The 19,622-nt window shown below is 47.0% G+C and overlaps 1 protein-coding gene across 2 annotated transcripts in view; it reads right to left on the reverse strand.

Annotated features, from left to right (window-relative positions):
• Positions 1 to 19,622, reverse strand: part of ANKS6 (ankyrin repeat and sterile alpha motif domain containing 6) — a 58,582-nt gene that overhangs the window by 1,873 nt on the left and 37,087 nt on the right. For both annotated transcript variants that reach the window (XM_029203151.1, XM_029203152.1), the window contains exons 13-15: positions 16,616 to 16,683; positions 13,346 to 13,462; positions 3,582 to 3,678 (exon numbers count right to left, since the gene is read on the reverse strand). In XM_029203151.1, coding sequence (XP_029058984.1) covers positions 3,582 to 3,678; positions 13,346 to 13,462; positions 16,616 to 16,683 — 282 coding nt within the window. The remainder of the gene's footprint in view (positions 1 to 3,581; positions 3,679 to 13,345; positions 13,463 to 16,615; positions 16,684 to 19,622) is intronic.

The following is a 19,622-nucleotide window of genomic DNA, read 5'->3' on the forward strand; positions in this document are numbered from 1 at the left end:
GACTTACATGCTTGTCTCCTCTAAGATACTGTGGATTCTTTGAGGGCAGAGATGAGTATTTTTCATCTCTGGATCCAAAGCACAAGCGCAGGGTGGGCACAGCGTAAATGCTCAGTAAATATGTAGTGAATGAAAAAGTAAATGTTGGGCTTCCCTGGTGGCGCAGTGGTTGAGAGTCTGGCTGCCGATGCAGGGGACACAGGTTCGTGCCCCGGTCCAGGAGGATCCCACATGCCGCGGAGCGGCTGCGCCCGTGAGCCATGGCCGCTGAGCCTGCGCGTCCGGAGCCTGTGCTCCGGCAACAGGAGAGACCACAGCAGTGAGAGGCCCGCGTACCGCAAAAAAAAAAAAAAAAAAAAAAGTAAATGTTTTCCTGGCAAAACTTGCCGCCTCCATGTAATGGTCTGGCACTGAAGCAAGGAGATGGGAACCTTCTCCTGGCCATTGGGGGACAGGGCTTAGACACCCAGCACTCGCCAGGCAGGACACTGCACCAACACTGGGAAATGATGTCCCTGACTCTGCAGGAGACGCCCTGGATGCAGAGCCCTATGAGCAGGATCCTGGTTCTCTCAGTCAGGGGACTCCCTCACCATGATGTCCCACTGCCAAGCAGAGAGCTGCTGGAAAGAAAAGAAGCAATTACCAAAGACCCCTGATCCAGCTGAAGGCCTTGAGGGCCCCTTGGGCCCACTCCCAGGTGCTGTGAGGCCTCATGACTGCCACTGCCGAGTCAAAGTAGGGCTTCCCTAATGGTGTCCAATGAACCTTAGTCTTGCAAGAGTGCCATGAAACAGCATTCTGTGATCAAACGTATGGGAAATGCTACAAGCTACATGGCCCCCTTGAAGAGACACGCCCCCATGTGTGGTGTGATAAGGATTCTGAGGTGTCTTGCAGCAATCATCATGTAACTGGGCTTTAATCCAGTGTCTGCCAAACCTATTGATCACAGAGCCTCACCCCACTGTCATGCATACATTTCCTCCCCCTTTTTTTTCTTTATGAAAAACCTATTAACATCCTGTGGAACTAGGGTTCCAAGGAACACACTTTGGGAAATGCTGATGGTCATCAAGCAAGGAAGACACTGTGGACCAGAAGAGCCTCCTGGAGTATCACCAGGAAGGGGGTGATCATGGTCCAGAAAGGGCGCCGGGGATCTCTCACCAACCAGCACACAAACTGCCCGGGAGAAAAAACCTTAGAACCACTGAATCCAGTGAAAAAGACAAAAAAGGCATCTGTCCTGAGCCTGTTTTCCCATCTGCAAAATGAGAATAATAAGCCCTGCTCTGTCTGGGGTCATTAGATGAGATCATGGAGGTGTGCATTTGTGGAATGCTGACCCCCAGCACAGCTCCTGTGTATCACAGGTATTCAATCATAGGGATTCAATCAAACTTACCCAAGTGAAAGCTGCACAAATATAGGGGTGATGAAAAGACCAGGAGGACAGCAAAGAGTGGGCACAAAACCTCACAGCACCTAACTCAGGGGCCCATGTGTACTTCAGGGGCAAACAACCCTAGGCCTATCGATAGTCTCTGAAGATATGAGTACATTAAAACAGCGAGAATCCCTGGTGCCTCTAGCCTCGGGAGTCTATAGGAATTGGTGGCAATAGCATGGGCTCAGAGCCCACTAGATCCGGTTCTCAGCCAGCTCTACTCCTTCCGGGCTGGGGAACTGGCATGCAGCTCCAGTCCTCCGTGTCTGTTTCCCCAGCGTGCAGGATGAGGTTAAACCATGCCAGCCTCCAGGCTTCTGGTGAGGACAGATGACACTGGGTTCCAGCTGCTGCACACAGAAGGTGCTCAATGACTGTGTCTCCTTAAAAAGGGTCGGGATGCGAGGAACATTTATAAAGGTGTCTGTCAGTGATGGCTAAAACAAAACCTCTTCTCTCCAGTCATGTGGGAAGCTGGCTTTTATGGGTGGGAAGATGGGAGGATGAAGGAGGAACAGCATCCGCTGGATCAACGGACAGAGGGAGAACACGATGAGGCTCCAGGCAACATGGTCAGGACTCCCTCTAGAAGCCAGCAGAGGGTGAATGGGCACTCATGGCCGGGGGAGGGAGAGATGAGAGGCCACATCTCCCAAGGAGACCAGCATGCGGCCAGGCAGAGCTCACGGTAAAGATGAGAACTCTGCAAAGGCTGCTATCCATCGCGCATGTCCCACGGACCAAGTGCTTGACGCACGCTGGCTCTAAGCGCCAACTTACCTGTCCCTGGCCACACAGCTGGCTAGCTGCAGGGCTGAACCAGAACCCTGAGCCTGAGTCCAGAGCACACGCTTTCTCCACTCTTCCGTGCTGCCCCTCGAGGCTGGGACCACCATTCCTTTCTTCTCTTGCTGTCCAGGTCCTCAAGGGTCGGGACTGGCTCTGACTCATCTCTGCACCCCCAGCACCCAGCGGTGCTGGTCGAATGAATTACGCACTTGAAGACATTTCAGAAACCCACTGGACTCAAAAGGCAGAGTCCTTTTCATAGAATATGACACTGTAGAAAACTACACAGGCTGATTCCCTTCTGAGGAATGTAGCCTTAGAAGAAATTCTAAATTCTTCACTTCTTTGCCTAGAAAATGTGAGTATCCAAGTCCTTCTACAATGTAATATATTAGGGTCTTCTGCTCCCACTCAAAGTGGAAAAGCCCTACTGTGATATGGGGTGAGCAGCATGGAATATCAGAGCATTGTCTTGCCTGACGACAGACAAGGAAACTGAAGGCCAGGAAGGAAAAGGGATCCGTCAAGATCACACCTTGGGCCTCGCCATTTTTCCTACATAAAAGGCTGCCTTTGCAAGAAAGAAGTACGCATTCAACATACACATCCTGAACAGCTGTTGTACGCTGTCTGCAGCAGGTGCAGTGAAGTGCTAGAGCAGAGTTATCACACGGAGCAGTAAGGGCCCCAGAGGCTGGAGGAGTTAGTTCTGTGTAAGGGCGTTGAGAAAGGCTTCATTTGATAGGTGACTTGGACCATTAGGGAGAAGTTAGAAGTTCTAAGGGAAGATGTGGAAGAGTGGCTAACCTTCTTCCAAAACATATGCTCCCCCATCTAAGTACAGAGCTGTTGCCGTGAAGCCACTACCTGAACAACGACTACACGTGGGGCCACGTGACTATGAGTGGCCGATGGAACGTGAGCAGTTAAGAGCAAAGCAGTAAAGAAATGGCTGTGCCTTCTTCACCATCCCCTTCCCCTCTGCCAGCCAGAAACAAAGCCTCTGAGGCCCCAGGAATGGCAGAGCCACAGATGAAAGGAGCTGGGTCCCTGAATCACCGTGTGCTTCTGCCGAGCGGATGCAGCCATACTGGATTGTATGGGAGAGTAAATCTCTACAGTGTTGGAGTTTGTTATAGCAACAAGCATCACCAACTACTACAGAAGGGAAGGGAAGACAGGTGTTCCAGGCAGAAGGACTAAGGCACAGCGGTGTGACAAAAACATAGTGTGTTTCAGGGAATGGGGAAGGTCTGATGGTGGCTGGAGCACCGGCCATGTGAAGGGGGTACTGAGATTCAGCAAGCTCACGCTGGTCACCACAGGAAGGAAGGTCACGTACAGGGATTGTTTCCAGGGGCCCTGGTGTTGCTGGCGCTGCTCTCGAAGGAAGAGTGGAAGTTGTGAATGGTTTCCTGTAAAATTTGTCTCTCGCGTCCCTGTGGAGGAAATTGAAAACAGACACAGAAAGTCTTGTTAAATCTTTTAACCGTTAATTCAATTGACACAGTGCTGTTAACGTTTAACTCATACTTGAAAAACCCACGGGCGTCTTGGGGAAAACAAATTACCTAATTGAAAGAGTACTGAGTTTAATAAAAACATCCTGAGTCAGAATCTCCCCCAGCACCCACAAACACAGCATGCCAGGGCTGGAGAGGCCCCCAAGATGCAGGGGTCCAATTTCCCAGATGAGGAAGGGCAGCAGAACCCAGGGAGCAAGAATGACTTGCCCTGGGTCACTCGGCCCGGAAGGGACGTCTCCTACCCTGCCCTGTGCATCTTTCCAGCCCTCGTATCTCCAGGGACTTCAGAGGGAGCCGAACTTTCTGATACAGAGTGAGAGTTTGAACTGCCTTTACTCCCCTTGCCCAAAAGATGACAGATTCGTTTTCACAGTGATTCACTTCTCACCCCATTCTTGCAGACCACCCTCCTAGTTGCTGCCCTTTACACACATATTTTGAGATGGGAAAAGAGGGGGGATGTGGATGTTTTTTTAAGCCCAAAGAACATCTTCACGGAATACGTAGGTGAGAGGCAGTGATATATAGAGGTGAAGAACAGAGACTGGAATCACACAGCCTGGGTTCAAATCCCAACCCTCCCATTTACTAGCTGGGTGACCTTGAGCAAGTTACTTCATCTCTCTGGGCCTTAATTTCCTCATCTATAAAACGAGGATGATAATTGTACCTCAGATGGTTGCTGCTGACATTGGGCTGTGGGTGGGCAGCAGGAGGCCGGCATATCCTGACCTCAGAGGACAGCAGTGTAGATTAAACATATATATATATATATATATATTTTTTTTTTTTTTTTGCGGTACGCGGGCCTCTCACTGTTGTGGCCCCTCCCGTTGCGGAGCACAGGCTCCGGACACGCAGGCTCAGCGGCCATGGCTCACGAGCCCAGCCGCTCCGCGGCATGTGGGATCCTCCCAGACTGGGGCACGAACCCATGTCCCCTGCATCGGCAGGCGGACTCTCAACCACTGCGCCACCAGGGAAGCCCGAAACATATATTTTTTAAACTAAGAAATAAATGTGGTCAAAATGTAAAGCAAATTAAAACTGAATAATCTCTGGCAGATTGTTTTCTGCCAAGAGTGGAAAAAAAATAAAAAACTCCACCGAATGAGCCTAGACTTTAAACTTTCTCTTCTTTTATTGCATGGACTGCCCTTTCCAGATCCCCAAGCAGAGACCTCTAGTGCTGACGAGGCCTCCTGGACACTTGGGAGGGCAGAAGAGTCTCCCTTCACACAATCCTTCCAGGTCATTCTTCCAAGACAGCTGGGAAAGTGCCATCAGGATTCCATCAACACACACCTAAAGGCAGCAGGGAAGAGGACAGAGCATTGGAGGTGGGGAGGTGGAGTCAGAGGACCCCGAATCCCTAACCCACTACTCACTCTGTCCCAGGCATGACCCCATGCTGCTGAGTTTCTGTATCTGTAAAAGGGGGATGGTATCACATGCTGGGGCTGTGATGAGGCTCAACCTGAGATAATGAACGGGGTGACACTGTGCAAACTGCAGAGGGCTAAAAAATAAATAGAGGGAATGACAACCATGTCATTATTAGACACCACCTTAGCCTTAATTGCCTGAGAAATGAGGTCAGGGCGAGACAGGGTTCCAGCACACCATGCTTCCTAACCTCAGGAGGGAGCCACAGGTGATGAAAACCATAATCACTCCCTGCATCCACACCTGACTGAAGATGATAATGATAACTGCCCTTGAAAAACCCCCAAGTTTCAAAGGACCTGCCTGATAATCCTCAAAAGGAAAAAAAGCAAATGGCCATTAAAAGTAGAAAAGATGTTCGGTCTATCTAGTAGTTAAAGAAATACAAACCAACACAAGGCATACTTCTCGGCCTATCAAATTAATAAAAATTAAAAAGCAAATTGGTAGTACCCAATGCTGGCAAGGGTGACACTGGAACTTATAACCACAGCTGGTGGGGGTGTTCACTGGCTCCTGCTGGAAGGTATTTCAGGACAAAGTACCATATACCTTGACTTAGACTCTGACTCCATAATTTCACTTTTTTTAGATGTCTATTCTGAGGAGATAATTAGAAAGCCTTATACACGAAGTTGCTCACTGTAGCACTATTTATAGAAAGTTTGAATATCTACATATCCAACAAGTAGGGATTAAAAAAAAATAATTTTAGTACATCCTTGCAAATTATTTTATTATATTAAAAGAGTTCTTAATGACATGGGTAACTGCATATATTTACTGTTAAACAAAGTAAGTAGAATGTAAAATTATAGATCCAAATTTATCTCAGCCACATAAAGAAAAACATTCAGCACAAAACACTGCAGAGCGATCTTACCAAATACGAACAGTGCTGGCCTCTGGGTGGTTGGATCGTGACTCCTTTGAAAGTTTTTTTCGCCTTTCTGGCACTGTGCAAATTTAGTAAGACAAATATGCACAACTTTGAATAATCACAAAAAAATGGGAATGGAAAGAAGCAATGGCTTAGGACCAACTAAAGGTGAAACTCAGGCCATCATTTCTGTTTAACCTTCTCCAATATAGCACTTGTCTGAAACTAACAGACTAATAAGCTGACTTGAGTATATATCACAACTCGGATACTGGGGTGGGCTCACCTGGAAGTCAAATAGTTTGCAGGCTGAGGGTCCACGCTGCTTTGCTGATATTTTTATGGCTGAGCCAGGTTTTGGGCGAATATTCATTAAAAAAAAAATTTTGAGGAGGCAAAGATGGTGTCAAGATGGCAGTGTGGGAAGATGCAGAGTTAGCGTCTTCCCACAACTAGGGTGCCTGCCGGCCGCTGGTGGGGGACTCTGACGCCCAAGGAGACGGGAAGAACCCGAGAGTGAACTGGTAGGATGTAGGGGGACTGAGGGGGGAGGAGAAGTAGAGGCCAGACAGGATCAGCGCCCCTGAGGCCGGGGAGATCAGGAGAGGCAGGTGGGAGGGACTCTCCAGAAAGAGCATGAGAGGAGCAGAGGGCAATCGCCTGGCCCACGCGGGCCGGGGAGCCTGCTGAGCTCCCAGGCGGGTCCCCTGCCCTCCAATGCCCCGTCCAGGCCAACACGTCCTTGGGAGCATAGGAGGGAGGCCAGGGAGATCAGGAGAAGCAGGCGGGAGGAGCAGGAGAGGTGGGAGGGAGTTTGCCCCGCCCCACCCACTCGAGCCCAGAAAGCCTGCTGGGCTCCCAGGTGAGGTCCGCTGCCCTCTGAGACCAGGGGTGGGGGGGCACATCTGTGTCCCTTCTGTTCCTTGAGCCTAAGCCCCATCCCCCACAGCCCCCAGGGCCTTTTCCAGCCATGTGGGTCCTGAGTATTGGCTCCACCCACCGCCCAAACCTCGCCCTTGCTTAGGCCCCGCCCTCCACAGCCAAGGCCTCCCACCAACCCGCCCCTTTTATTTTTTGCTACTCCATGTGGCTTGCGGGATCTTGGTTTGTGAGCCTGGGGTCGGGCGGAAGCTCCTGTGGTGGGAGCTCCGAGTCCAAACCACTGGGCTAACAGAGAACCTCAGACCCTAGGGAATATTCACCACAGAGAGGTCTTACAGAGGTCCCCATCTCAGCAGCAAGACCCAGCTCTACCCAACAGCCTACAAACTCCAGTGTTCGAAGCCTCAGGCCAAACAACCAGTAAAACAGGAACACTATCCAGCTCATTAAAAAAAAATTAAAAAAAAAAAAGAGACAGCAAAAAAATGTCACAGATGAAGGAGCAAGGTAAAAACCTACAAGACCAAATAAATGAAGAGGAAATAGGCAATCTACCTGAAAAAGAATTCAGAGTGATGATAGTAAAGATGATCCAGAATCTTGGAAATAGAATGCAAGCACGGATTGAGAAAATACAAGAAATATTTAACAAAGATCTAAAAGAACTAAAGAAAAACAGAGATGAACAACACAATAACTGAAACGAAAAATACACCAGAAGGAATCAATAACAGAATAACTGAGGCAAAAGAACGAATAAGTGAGCTGGAAGACAAAACGCTGGAAATAACTGCTGAGGAGCAGAATAAAGAAGGAAGAATGAAAAGAATTGAAGACAAGCTCAGAGACCTCTGGGACAACACTAAATGCACCAACATTCGAATTATAGGGGTCCCAGAAGAGAAAAAGAAAGGGTCTTTTGACCCTTTCAAAGGTTCAAATATTTGACCTTTTGACCCTTTCAAAGGTTCAAATATTTGAACAGATTATAGTTGAAAACTTCCCTAACATGGGAAAGGAAATAGTCACCCAAATCCAGGAAGCACAGAGAGTCCCATACAGGATAAACCCTAGGAAAAACACACCAAGACATATATTAATCAAACTAACAAAAATTAAATTCAAAGAAAAAATATTAAAAGCAGCAAGGGAAAAACAAAAAATAACATACAAAGCAATCCCCATAAAGTTATCAGCTGATTTTTCAGTGGAAACTCTGCAGGCCAGAAGGGAGTGGCATGCTATACTTAAAGTGATGAAAGAGAAAAACCTACAACCAAGATTACTCTACCCAGCAAGGATCTCATTCAGATTCGATGGAGAAGTCAAAAGCAGCTCCTGCAGCTCAATAACAAAAAAACAAACAACCCAATCCAAAAATGGGCAGAAGACCTAAATAGACATTTCTCCAAAGAAGATATACAGACGGCTAACAAACACATGAAAGAATGTTCAACATCATTAATCATTAGAGAAACGCAAATCAAAACTACAATGAGGTATCACCTCACACCAGTCAGAATGGGCATCATCAGAAAATCTAGAAACAATAAATGCTGGAGAGGGTGTGGAGAAAAGGGAACCCTCTTGCACTGTTGGTGGGAATGTAAACTGATAGAGCCACTATGGAGAACAGTATGGAGGTTCCTTAAAAAACTAAAAATAGAACTACTATACGACCCAGCAATCCCACTACTGGGCATATACCCTGAGAAAACCATAATTCAAAGAGTCATGTACCAAAATGTTCATTGCAGCTCTATTTACAATAGCCAGGACATGGAAGCAACCTAAGTGTCCATCAACAGATGAATGGATAAAGAAGATGTGGCACATATATACAATGGAATATTACTCAGCCATAAAAAGAAACGAAATTGAGTTATTTGTAGTGAGGTGGATGGACCTACAGAGTGAAGTAAGTCAGGAAGAGAAAAACAAATACCGTATGCTAATGCATATATATGGAATCTAGAAAAAAAAGAAGATGGTACTGGTGAACCTAGTTGCAGGGCAGGAATAAAGAGGTAGACATAGAGAATGGACTTGATGACATGGGGTGGGAGGGCGAAGCTGGGGCAAAGTGAGAGTAGCATCGACATATATCCACTACCGAATGTAAAATAGTTGGCAGGTGGGAAGCAGCAGCATAGCACAGGGAGGCTGGCTCAGTGCTTTGAGATGACATAGAAGGGTGGGATAGGGAGGATGGGAGGGAGGCTAAAGAGGGAGGGGATATCGGGACATATGTATGCATATGGCTGATTCGCTTTGTTGTACAACAGAAACTAACACAGTATTGTGAAGCAATTATACTCCATCCAATAAAGATCTATTAAAAATTTTTTTGGCTAAAATGTTCAAACTTTTTTGATTGTGTATGAACAACCCTGTTACATGCAAATCCATACAACTTAAACAAGCTTTAGCCTTCTTACCTGCAAAGAACGTTGTTATTTTCTGCTCTGTTCTATTTTGCTTGTTAAAATGCTACTCATGAACTACTAAATTGATTCCACAACCCTCCAGCATGCTGTGGACCACAGCTAGAAAGACATGGGGGTGAGGGGACAAGGAAAGCTGGGCATCTCCTCTCCCAAGTGTCCTGAGTTTTCAAATGTGTACAGAGCATTTGAGCTACAATGGGTACTCTTTTGGCCAAGGTTCAGTTTCAAAAGAAAGAGGATGAACATTAGGAGAAGCTCCTGCCCTAGAGCAATCAAGAAGGAGACAGGAGTCGGGGTCAGGCGGGTCCAGCCCAGAAGAGCCGAGGCCCCAGGTGTCCAAAGAGCTATTGGAAGCCACACTCGGCCTGAGAAGTTCTTTGCTCTTTCTAAGAACCAGCACAGACTTGCAATGGTAACCTAGAGTAGGGAAGATACACTTGCTTTTGTGATATTCAACGTCTCCCAATCATACCTTTGCTCTAAGATGCACTTGACACACAGTCCTCATTTCCACAGGACTTTGGCACTACTGACCCTTGAATAATAGGGCCATTCTCCAGCGATTAGTTCAGCTCGGCCCCTTCCCCTTGCACCTATCTCCACGTGGGTTTGCCTGACTTTGCAGGGTGGATGCTACCTGTGGGGAGGACATGGGTGGCGTGGCATGTTGGATGCACCCGGATCTTTCAGTTGGGAGATGATCAGCTGGGGCCCCCAAGGAAGACCACGGTATTGGGCTGAATGTTTGTGCCCTGTGTTGAAACCCTAAGCCATCAATGTGACGGTGTTAGGGGGTGGGGCCTTTGGGGGGTGATTAGGGTTAGGTGAGCTCATGAGGGTCAGCCTCCCATGACACCATCGGTGTCCCTATAAGAAGAGATAAGAGAGATTGGCTTCTCTCTGTTATGGGTCACATGGGGACACATGAGAAGGTGGCATTGTGCAACTTGGAATAGGACCCTCACCAAACTCAACCACTGGCACCCTGATCTTAGATTTCCAGCCTCCATACTTTGAGAATTAAATTTCCATTTACAAGCCACCTGGTTTAGGTATTTTGTTATGCAGCCCGAACTAAGACAACCACCAGCAGATGTTCCTCTTGATGGGGCCCCGCTTAGTATGGGATACAAGCTGTTACAGAAACAAGGAGAAGGGGGGGCAATTAATTTCAGAGAAAACTTAAAGAAAAAAATGTTCTAGCCTGTACAGACTTTAAGACAAATGTCCTCCTTTGGAGTGGGCTTGAGATGTCACATCATCCACTCTGATGATGACAGTTTCCTAAGATTTGCAAACCAACCCAGTCTGTTTTCTTTTTATGATTCCGGACCAAGGAGGCCATAACCACTGAGGGCAGAGGAGAGGTTCCAGAAGCATTAGCAGTTACCATCTACCAAGCCCCAGGCCAGGCTCCAGGGACACCTAGCTCCTGTCTTTCCATGCCCTCCGAGGTCCTCACTGGCCCTACATCTAGAATCTTTTCTGTCCTTCTCGACTGGCCTAGGCTTGGCTTTCCTCACCTCCTTCCTCCCCTTGGCTCACACATCTGGCCCTTGGAGGCCAGGAGGAGGAAGGGTACTAACTTCTGAGCCAGAGCCTCCTTACCATCACTCACCTAGTCCCCACCCCGAAGCCCTTGGACACTTGACTGGGTCACCCTCAACCACCCTGAGAGCCTTAATCTGTCCCCTCTGGCCTCCCCTCACACCAGGCATCTTTCTCTCCATGCTCCAGCCACTCCTTTAGTTCTTTAAATGCACCACACATCTTCTCACTGCAGGGCCTTTGCACATGTGCTGCCCTCTGCCTGGTCTGCACTTTTCTTCTACCCCTTTGCCAGGTGGTTCCTGTCTTCCTTCACATTGCAGCCCTCCTGCCCTTCCTCGGGGACGTCTTCCAGGCCCTTGCCTTACCAGTCCCCACTCTAAGTCAGGAGCTCTCACAACACAATTTGCCTGTCCCGTGCCTGTGGATTATACCGAGGCAGGATAGCAGAGAGGCCAGGACACAAACTCTGGGTTCTAATCCTGCCTCTGCCACTTACTGACTGTGTGATCTTAGGCAAGTTCCCTGATCTCTCTGTGCTTCATTTCCCTCATCTGTAAACAGGAAACAACCTCAGCAGCTTTCGTGAGGGTTACTCGAATGACTAGATGTGATGTGCTCAGAGCAATGCTGGGCACTGAGTGATACTCAGTGCTCAACACCCACACAGTGCCTGGGACATGGCAGACAGTTAAAGGGAGATTTCTCATGAATAAATCAATGCTCTGAAGAGTTTAGTGCTGGCTTCAGGTGATCCACCTGCGGTAAGCCACCCTGAGGCTTCCGTTCCCTAGGTGAACCCTTCCTAGCAGCCGAGACCTGCCCATCTTCTGCTGCTCATGTCTAAGGGCAGGGCAGAAATGGTGCTGGTCTCCGAGTTGGGGCTCACTGCCTCTCTCGGAGCCTCTGCTTCCCTATCTGTAAAGTGAGGCAGCAAGGGTCCCAGGACAGGTGAGCAGTGTTTAGGAACAGGCCACTTGCAGAGGAGAAAGAATACACAGCAAAGACCTGCAGGAAAATGCTTAGGCTTGCAGACACCTGCAATGCCTGAAGCAATGCCGACTACATCACTTTGAAGGACGACCTCACAGCCTACACACAGGCAAAACAGTGACGACCACGATGGCAGAAAAACCAGCCCCCAACCCGGTGACGCTGCAGGGCAGGAGGAGCTGCTTCCACACAGTGTTATGCTCCAGGAACCAGTGAGGAGGACCCCCTCCCTGCCCCCGACTCGTCTCCTGGGCTGCACGAGGAGAGTGCGAGGGTACCGGCCTCCCGGATGAACTGAGGAAAGGTATGCACAGTGATCTGTGAATGATAAACTGTTACGTGGATATTTACTTGAGATTGTCACTACAGGTCTGTTCAATATTTCTGTGCCTACCTGGCAATATATAGAAAGAACCATAAAATGGTATGATCGCTAACATAACCTTGTATTCTGGAACACAGCCTGAAGAACAAAACAACAGCAGAAAAAGCAAAAAGGCAGAGATGTCCATTCTGGTACTATTTACGATGGTCAAATCCCAGATTTTACCTGTCACTATTGTCCACCAAGTGGGGAGCTGTTCGGCTAAGTGTGAAAGAGCAACAGGTATGCAAGTATTTATACGTTATTGCTTGAATAAGAGACCAAAAAAAATCCAGCCCACGTTAGGGAAAAAGACAGAAGGCAAAGGAATGTGAATAGCCCAAGAGCGACTGTACAACTGTCTGCAGAGTGAGTGGTGCCTCACTTCTCTTGTGTTCTGTTTGCTTGTTTGTTTTTTGCATATGTGCCTTTGGGTGGGTGGGGGCATTGCTAATCTTTAGCTCTAAAGCTGGTGAAACAGAAGTTGAACATTAGACAAAAATGCAGGATGCCAACAACAACAACAACACTGACTGACAGATCTCTGTGTGCCAGGTGCTCTGCGGAGCATTTTAGTCCCGGCAGCGAGCCCATCACCCCCACCCTACAGACAAGAAAGCGAGGCTCAGAGAAGGGTGTGACTTGCCCAGGGTCACTGTAAGTGGAGGAGCTGGGATTCAAACCCAGGTCGGCCTGACTCCGCGGCCTGTCTTAATCAACTTCCACTGTGCTCCAGAGGGCAAAACCCAGCCCGGTGGGGTGAGATGACCGGAGGGAATGTTTTAGCCAAATCGAAGGAGAAACCACCTTATGGGAAGAAAGATCTCGAAAAGGAACAGGCATACTCAAAGGTAGTGACCCTTCGGTGATGAGAGGTGTATGAGCGGGGCTGTCGTCCACCAGGTGTGGGGAAGAGATGAAATCAGACCATGAAGGTCCCTGGAACACTGGGGCCGAGGATCCTAGTGAAGCTCTCAGCTGTTGGAAACAGGAAAAAAAAAAAAAGGTTGAGAACAATACCTTGCCTGCGTTCAGTTCAGAAATCGCTGCCAAAATCTGCTGCCTGGACCCGTCTGTCTTAATACCCAGCTCCTTCAGGTCGCCGTCGGTGAGCGTGAGGAACGCTTCCATATCCACCTGGGGAGAGAGAGGGGGATTCGCTGCTGTCTGCTCGGCGCCACACCTCTTTTCCGCAGCCACAACAAGACTATCACGGTAACGAGCTATTAGTGCTTATGAGCAGTGAATTAATTATGATTGACTACTTCCAAGTCCTGGCTTTATGCTGAAAGTTTATTTGAAAACATCATTGAAATCGAACCCTCAGGACTTCCCTGGTGGTGCAGTGGTTAAGAATTCGCCTGCCAATGCAGGGGACACGGGTTCGATCCCTGGTCCGGGAAGATCCCACATGCCGCGGAGCAACTAAGCCCGTGTGCCACAACTACTGAGCCCGCATGCCTAGAGCTCATGCTCTGCAACAAGAAAAGCCACTGCAATGAGAAGCCCACGCACCACAACGAAGAGGAGCCCCCGCTCGCCACAACTAGAGAAAGCCCGCGCGCAGCAATGAAGAGTCAATGCAACCAAAAATAAATAAAATAAAAAACAAAACAAAACCAAAAAAACGAACTCTCCTCAGCTCTAGGCCTGGGATTTTTAGGAGAGGTGCATTCTGGAAAGACTCTGAAAACGAAACAAGTAAGGGAAGTCTCTGAGACAGTAATCTGGGTGACTCGAGTGGTAAAAAATCCAAGTCTTGCTACTAGAAAGTTAATTCCAATGTTGCTGCACTTTTAACAGTATCCGATACTGCACAGAAAATATGAGTATGTGGCAGTACTCACCATGTTTCCCCCCCCCAAGGACAAGAGAGATGCAGACTGTGGAAAGATAGAGTGAGAAAATAAACAAGCAGAAGCAATAAAGGAAAGAAGGGCCATTGGTTTTTACCAGAAAAAAAAGGGCATCTCAAAGCTGTTCAATCCTTGGTTTTTGCCAGAGAAATTCTAACATTTTTGTCATCCCCGCCTAGGCCTCAGTTCCAGGAGAAATTTCTTCCCTGTCTTGATCTCTTTTAATAGTCACTTTACTTTCCTGGATTTAAAAAAAAATCTTGAACCAGGTTTGAGTTAGTGGGGAAGGGTCTGCTCCCTTATCCAACATCAAGCTCTCCCTGAGATGCAGAGAGGATCCCTCTGATAATGGATAAGCTCCCTGAATCCCTCGGAGACTTTACAGATCACAAGGTGCTAACAGGTTCAAGGAAGAGGTGACGTGATTTTGACGGAAACCACCTGCCCCCGGCCCTGCTGGATACTCCCCTCCCCCACCATCCCAGACCTGTGGCAGAGACCCCACACCCAGCTCCTCAGAAAGCACAGAACGCATAAAATAAAAGCAGGCAGCCATCAGCAAACAGTAAAGATTTTTTTGACGATGAGAACAATCGCCACTGAAGTTTAAGACATCAAGGAGGCAGGAAGGACAGGCTGGATAGGGCAGAAAAGCAAACCAAGGAAGAAAGCCACAGCACCCCTTACTGTTTCTTGAACAAAAATACAAACTCCTCAGATTTTGGAATTTATGAATTAGATAAGATCCTAATGACCAAATAATTCTGCCTTCTCAAATAACAGAGAAAATGTTAAATAATATTTAAATCAAACTGACTAGGTTGAGTTCATCTGCCCAGTGAGGATCTCTTGCCATAATTTAGCTTGAATTATTTTTATAGAGACTGGATTTTCTTCACAACCACAATGCCTTTTTTTATAATGGCTTTTGGCTTTTATTCGGAGGCAGACCCTTTTAAATTTAAACATGATCTGTTGTATTTACTTTGAATGCCAATATACTGTGTATTACCCCCCCCCCAAAAAAAAAACAAACTCCTCAACTGCGTCTCAAGCTTGTTGGGGACAATGAGTGACTCTCGTGATTGCTACAATAACTATGACAGTTGTCATGTGTTAAACTGGGCACCAGAATGTTCTAGGCCAGTGATTACACCCTGGTGGCTAATGGGCCCACTGAGGAGTTTTATTTGGCCAACAGTAAAAATTTTAACATCTTATTGAGACGTAATTCACCTACCATACAATTCACCCATTTAAAGTGTGCAATTCAAAGATTTTTAGTGCAGAGTTATGCAACCGTCACCACACTTAATTTTAGAACATTTTCATCACCCCAAAAAGAAAACCCATACTCATTAGCAATCACTCCCATTCTATCCTCCCCACATTCCCTGGCAACCACTAATCTACTGTCTGTCTCTATAGATTTGCCTATTCTGGACACTGTATATAAATGGAGTCATACCATATGTGGCCTTTTGTGACTAACTTCTTTCACTTAGCACAGTGTTTTCAAGGCTCATCCATGTTGTAGTGTGTATCAGCATTTCCTTCTTTTTCATGGCCTAGCTACATTCCATGGTATAGAGATAACACGTCTTATTTATTCATTCATCAACTGAGGGGCATTTGGGTCGTTTCCACTTTTTGGCTACTATGAATAGTGCTGCTATGAACACTCTGTGTGAACACATGCTTTCAGTTATCTTGGGTATATACCTGGGAGAGGGATTTCTGGGTCATAAGGTAACTCTGCTAAACATTTTGAGAAACTGCCAAACTGCAGGACAGTAATTTTTAAAATGTGATGGTGAGCGCTTTACAGCAAATAGGAACCCTCTTAGACTAACACAGACTATTTACATCCAGATACTGAACACAGGTTCATCAGGATTTGCTTTTTCACCTGCTTTAAACCTAAGAACCTGCCAGGCAATCCCCTTCAACTAGAAGGACAGAAACAAACTTCACTAGAGAGAGCAGAGTTCAAAATTATACAATTCTATTATAATAAAACAAGTCATAAGGTCCCCAGGATTTCACTGCTATGAACTGAACCAAATGTGCTGAACAAGAATTCTATTTCCTCAGCTAGCTCAGTGAAAAAGATCAATCTAGGCTTACAGGATGACAACCTACATATTTAGACAACTGTTTTATGGTAAGATATAAATTGACATTCAGAAAGAACATCCTGGGCTTCCCTGGTGGCGCAGTGGTTGAGAGTCCGCCTGCCGTGCAGGGGACACAGGTTCGTGCCCCAGTCCGGGAGGATCCCACATGCCGCGGAGCGGCTGGGCTCATGAGCCATGGCTGCTGAGCCTGTGCATCCGGAGCCTGTGCTCCACAACGGGAGAGGCCACAATAGTGAGAGGCTCGCGTACTGCAAAAAAACCAAAAAAACCAAAAAAACAAAAAAGAACATCCTTACCTCTTGCTCCTCAAAAATGGGCTGATATTTCTCAAGTGATAATTTCTTAAGGATTCCAGTCAGTTCATCTTCAAGAGGGAAAGAATGTAAAATAAGATATTTTAGCATTTGGTAAAATGTATCAAGAGTGATCTTCAAACTTTCATAAAACAGTGGTAATCTTATTTCGAAATTCTACCAGAAACCCCAACACAGAAAACAGATCTAAGGTGCGTTCCTGGGGATGAAGCTGAAGGTGGGTCCCGAGCCACCTGTTGACCATAATCTTCCCTTAGGGCAGGCTCTCAGCATTTGCCAAAACCCCAGATTGGGCTATGAAGACACAAGATGGGGGGGGCAGTTCATGGCCAGGCTCCAACGGCTGACTCTCCAATGGCGGGACCATCAAGTTCTTGGAGTTCTAGCTGCTGGGAACTAAAACCCTCCTGTCTGTCCCAGAACAATTTTTAATTATGATTTCTTGAATGTTGTTAGCTACAGCTGCAGTAAACACTAATGCCAGCAGTCCTCAGCTAGACAGAGAAAGAACTGGAGAGAACAGGTAGGTGGGCTTCAGACCAGAGTCAAGGTTTGCCTCAAGCATTCAGAGTCTGTGGGCTTCCTGAAGGAAGGGCGTGTCTGAATGGAACAGCAGAGCCAGATGGGCACAGACCAGGGGAAAACAGAAGATTTTGAGTATCAAGTTATCAGAGCAGGGAAGATAAAGGAGACAAAAGCAGCATCTGGGGGGGCTTTAAGAAACATTCCTTCACACATTCGATAAGGATTTATCAGACCAGGCACTGGGGACTCAATAGGGACCAAAGCAGACCATAAGCAGGCTGTCAGGCTCAAGACAATGAGGAAGAACAGAGCAGGGTGGGGGAGGTTGACAGGGGATGTGAGAATGTTGTTTTATAGAGGGTGGTCAGGGAAGGCCTCTCAGAAGGAGATATTTGAGCAGTAAATGAAGGAGTGAGCTGTGCAGATATCAAGGCAAAGAGCACCAGGCAGCATCCAGACAGTGAGAACAGCAAGTGCAAAGGTCCTGGGGCAGCGGGGGCAGCTTACAAAAGAGTGGACTGGAGGTTAGGAGGTCAGAGGTCCTTTTATTCACTCATTCATCATTCAACAGTGGCTACTACTGTGCCTACTACGTACTGGGAATGCAAGGATGGAAACGTCCATGCTGTGAAGGAACTCAGTGTAGCTGGGAAGATATCATGAAGAGGGTGACAGCTGATGCACAGTGCTCACTGTCAGGCACCCTGTATGGATGATGCGCCTCCTCTTAACAACCCCATGAGGTAGACCCTCTTACTGTCCCCATTTGCAGATGAGGAAGGCACAGAAAGCTGGGTACCGTATCTCGGGTGAGGTCACACCACTAGTCCATGGCACAGCAGGGATTCAAACACAGTGGTTTGGCTACCAGGCTTCTGCTACACACACTGCTCTGCCACTTCTCCCACGGGTGATGAGTATATGGTGAAGGGCATGAATAAGGGGATCTGGGGACAGAGAGGACAGCTGACCAGCCCAAGGGACCGGACAGGCTTCGCAGAAGAGGTGCTAATGAACTAGGATGTATGAGATGAAACGAGTCCCAGTCCACACATAATCTATTATAGGTTCATGACACCTATCATGCTTTGCTGCTGTCATTCCCTCCACGGGTCTCTCTCCACACCTGTGTGCTGGTAAATGTTTAACAACTGGATTTCTGGGAGGGGGAGTGTACGCACGTATATAAGTACATGATTTTACTGATTTAAGGATGTGTGTGCACAATTTACATACAATAATAAATTACACAATACTCTGTATTATAAATTCCATATAGCCAATGCCTTCACTGCATTTCAGGCGTCTCACTGAATGCCTTCATTGATTTTTGCCTTACTCTTGAAGACACAGCCAATGAGTGTAGCTCCTACATGAAGGCTCACTAATGCTTCTGTTTACGTGAACGTGCGAGATGAAATGAAATGATGAAGACATATGTTGGAACTTCATGTGAGCAACTTTGCTGAAACAGATAATGGTTTTCAAAACCTTGAAGAATATTTTCTCAATTTTTAATGTTATTTTCAATATAACAGGTTAAACAGTTAAAGTTTAACCTGTATAATTAACACTGTCTCTGTCACTGTCTAGATGACATCCAGATGCTCTTTAAAATATTAAATCAAGCCCTAGTGGGTATTTGCTGATTTCCGTGGTATAAATGCCCCATTGTGGTCAATTTCAACCTACCAACATCATGTTCCTGGAAGTGGAATTGGGAAAGATGCACAGCAGTAACACATCAATACACAATATTCCCACGACGTAGATAAAAGAGACATAAAGAACCTTAAGAGAACAGGTATTAGTAAAACGCACTAAAAATTAGTAAATAATATATTTTGTTTTAAATGCCACATACCTTTACATGCAACATAATCAGCTTAATTAAAAGTTCATGCAGTTTGACTTTTTTTGGTCTTCTTTTTTTTTAAGCATTTTTATTTTTATTTTTAAAAACTTTTTGGCCGGCACAATGTAGTATGTGGGATTTAATTCCCCAACCAGGGATCGAATCCACACCCCCTGCATTGGAAGCATGGAGTCTTAACCACTGGACCGCTGGGGAGGTCCCTGTCTTTTTTTACACATATTTTTGTTGTTGTAATTTGACTTTAAACAGCTGTGTTTAATTGCCAGCTCAACTGTTTCCTACAAATGTAACAATCGGCTCTGGGCCACCATTCCCGGCTCCCAGCCCCCTACTCTTCTCAGTCCTCCTGGGCCGGCACGAGGGCCACTCTTCAGTGAAGCCTGCCATGGTGCTTCGTGCCTTGCTGATAACACACGTTTGATCCCACCTTGCGTTACAATCATTTAATGTTATTATGTGGAATGTATCTGAATCCCCAGCCTGATAATGAGTTACGCTGACACTGGCACAGGTTACAGCACCCAGGGCCTGCCGCAGTCACCTTCATAGAAGGAATGTGAGGCTGAGAAGGCCACGTCGTCACCGCCC

This window comes from Monodon monoceros, unplaced genomic scaffold, assembly GCF_005190385.1.
Source record: "Monodon monoceros isolate NGI ecotype Baffin Bay Population unplaced genomic scaffold, NGI_Narwhal_1 Super_Scaffold_5, whole genome shotgun sequence".
NCBI lineage: Eukaryota > Metazoa > Chordata > Mammalia > Artiodactyla > Monodontidae > Monodon > Monodon monoceros.